Here is a 2,948-nt window from a genome sequence, read left to right as displayed (position 1 = left end):
ATAAATTTATCAGTCAAGTCTGTTGAAATAACGTCCCATCTAATCATTTACAAAGATACAAGATAATGTATTGTTTTACAAAGCAGGGTTGCATCATGAAATTCAGGTTGTAGCTCCCTTTTATGCTACTCAAAAGAACAAAATATACATACAGTGGAGTCTATAAAACAATTTAACATGGTGGAGTGCTGAGAATAAATTAAGCAGTCTCACAGTCTGAGGCAAGACACTGTTTTTAAGGCTGCTGGTCGACAGCAGATACTTCTGTATCTTTTACAAGACGGCAGTACAGTGAACAGGCTGTAGTGTGTTTGTTTGCCCTGTGTTAAAGAGTTGATTAGATATTTTTATTTTTTTTTTAATTTAAAAATATTGTGAAAATGTAAACACCAATGAATTTTTGTCTAATATCACTCCCTTAAATATACATTGAAAATAATATTGTACAAAGTAATGCAGAGTAGCTATGAAAGTGTATGTTGATTCATTTTCATTAGGCAGTTCCAGCGGAATGCTCCAGGGATGGAAATGTTGAGAAATGAAATGGCTTGACAACTACAGGATGGACTGCCATGAAATTTGACATTAATGAACAATTCTTTTATAGCACAGCATTAGGTCAAAATTTCACTTCATTGTCCCATCATGACATGCCCTTCATCCACGCTGTACTTTCCACTTAGTTCCAATTAACTAATTTTGGCATGCTAACACACTAAAATGGCAACTGTGGTACACATTACCTTATGCACTCAGTAGACCAGCAAACATGTAGCATATGAGCTGTTTTTGTGGCTGAAGGTCAAATGTGTGTCCGTCAAATCAAATGGAGTTCATTTTATAGCCTGAAATCGCAAATCACACATTTGCATTGAAGGTCTATACAGTCTGTAAAGAATGCAACAGCCTCCAACCCTAGACCTTTGATCGAGTGTTATCAATATGTTCCGTCAGGCTGCAACTTTGGCGATTAACAACAGCTCTCAGACAAATCACATGAATCAAGCTGACGGGAAGTATTTTGGGCATGTAGGAATCTGCCTGCATGCAGGGGTTAGAAAGGCCACTGATGGACATTAAGGACGAGACAATGTGTAGTCTGTTGTCCTTTCAAAATAACAACCAAGAGTGCATGCTATGTGACCTTTCATTCAGCCAACATTAATTTGATCCATTACTTGTCAGGCAGGCCAGCGATTGTATTGTCATTCATCAGAATGCGTGTCCTCCTGCTCCATATAGCTACAATGAGAAAACCACTGGGTGTGGGCACACACTGCTGCACCTTTGACATTCAAGTTTAGTGTATGAACTGAAACTTTGTTGAAGGGAATAAAGCATCTCACCTAGCACATGAAATACTATATTTATATATTTTTTAACCATTTAGGAATCATGTATTTCCCCCTGCAGTTACATCACTGGAAACTGATTTATATAATCCAACTGAGGTCTATACATGATTACAAAAGGATTAGACCGGTAATTAGCTTTGGCAATGACAATTTGGAAGGCAGCTGGATTCTCGAGATCATGAAATCACAAGATCACGCTTGTGTCCGAACCACAGTGGTTTGGACCAATCAGCATCCTTTGAGGAATTACTGCCAAAGTGACGCCGAGAGAACACTGTTCATTCAAAAACAACAATGGCGGCTGCTACAGACATTGATGCTGCTAGCATCAGTTATACCAGCACTGGAGAGTAAAGAACAGAAGGCTTCCCTCGATTCATGTTTTCGCTCTCCTCCCATGATAGTGATAGACAGAATGTTTGTCCAATCAAGTGTGCCTTCCCTTTTCCAACCTTCCCCAGAGTTTTGTGTAACAAACCATCACGTCGGGTTAATGATAATGCCATATTTCAACATTGAGTAGATGGTCACTGGAAAATTTGTGACAATAATATTACACTTGTTTTTAAGGGATCATGGTATTCATGTGATATTTTATTCATGAGTTTTTAAGTTTTAAAGATTTTGAAAACTGCTTAAAGTTTTGAACAATAAAGAAATCAAAATCCCTATCTTTTAACCTGTGTGAATAGGTTTTTGGCCACTGAAGGCAGTAGAAACAAAGATTAGATTTTCCCTACTCAGCGACACACCCGCTGCGAAGCCAGCAACCACAGTTAAATGTATCCCTAGAGCCAGAGTGGGCAACATTGAATCATATTTGAAAACTGCTGGCTAAGGATTAACGTAACTATCGTAAAATAGTTATTCACATCTGCGGTAATGACACCCGATTACGCCAATCGGAGGTCACAAAAATGAATGGAGTCGGTGTGTAGATATGCAAAAACAGTGCCCAGTCTAACCAGTGACATTTATAGCCCCATATTGCCATTCCACTGCTGGCTCTCGAGGTGGTGTCCAGAAAACAATGTGGGCTTTATTGATAACTGGCAGACTTTCTGGGGAAAACTTGGTCTGAAACAGAAGGAACAAGCATTCAGGAGTGGGGACAGGGACAGGTTTAGCAAGGCGGTGAGAGAAGCTAAACGACAGTACTCTGAGAAACTTCAACATCAGTTCTCAGCCAACGACTCTGGTTCTGTCTGGAAGGGGCTCAGACAGATAACCAACTACAAACCTAAAACCCCCCACTNNATCAGTTCTCAGCCAACGACTCTGATGGAGTGAGGAGTTTTAGGTTTGTAGTTTCTGTCTGCCAATGACTTGCACCTAGCAAACAAGCTGAATGAGTTCTACTGTCGCTTTGACAGACAAAGGAGCAGTCCTGACACCATCCCCTGTGACACTCCTCACCAGTTCCTCCTCCCCCAGCTCAGCAGGAGCCAGGGCCACTTCAACTACACACCTGTGAATTCCTCGTCCACTACAGTGACGACTCTCTGCCTTCAGGAGAGGGACGTCAACAGGCTCTTTAAGAGGCTGAACCCTGCTTTCCCTGTACACAGTCACCTTCAGTCACCAGTCCATCAG

The 2,948-nt window shown here is 41.0% G+C and overlaps 1 protein-coding gene across 1 annotated transcript in view; it reads right to left on the bottom strand.

Annotated features, from left to right (window-relative positions):
- The window catches only part of pitx3 (paired-like homeodomain 3), a 13,886-nt gene that overhangs the window by 3,958 nt on the left and 6,980 nt on the right, over positions 1 to 2,948 (bottom strand). The window contains exon 3 of the mRNA XM_035663858.1: positions 2,772 to 2,857. Within this exon, the coding sequence (XP_035519751.1) occupies positions 2,772 to 2,857 (86 nt within the window). The remainder of the gene's footprint in view (positions 1 to 2,771; positions 2,858 to 2,948) is intronic.

The sequence above is a fragment of the Morone saxatilis genome, unplaced genomic scaffold, assembly GCF_004916995.1.
Source record: "Morone saxatilis isolate NCDOM2014 unplaced genomic scaffold, NCSU_SB_2.0 Contig19, whole genome shotgun sequence".
In the NCBI taxonomy this organism is placed as follows: Eukaryota; Metazoa; Chordata; class Actinopteri; family Moronidae; genus Morone; species Morone saxatilis.
Note: the sequence above shows the minus strand (reverse complement) of the source record. Positions and strands in the feature narration are given on the sequence as shown.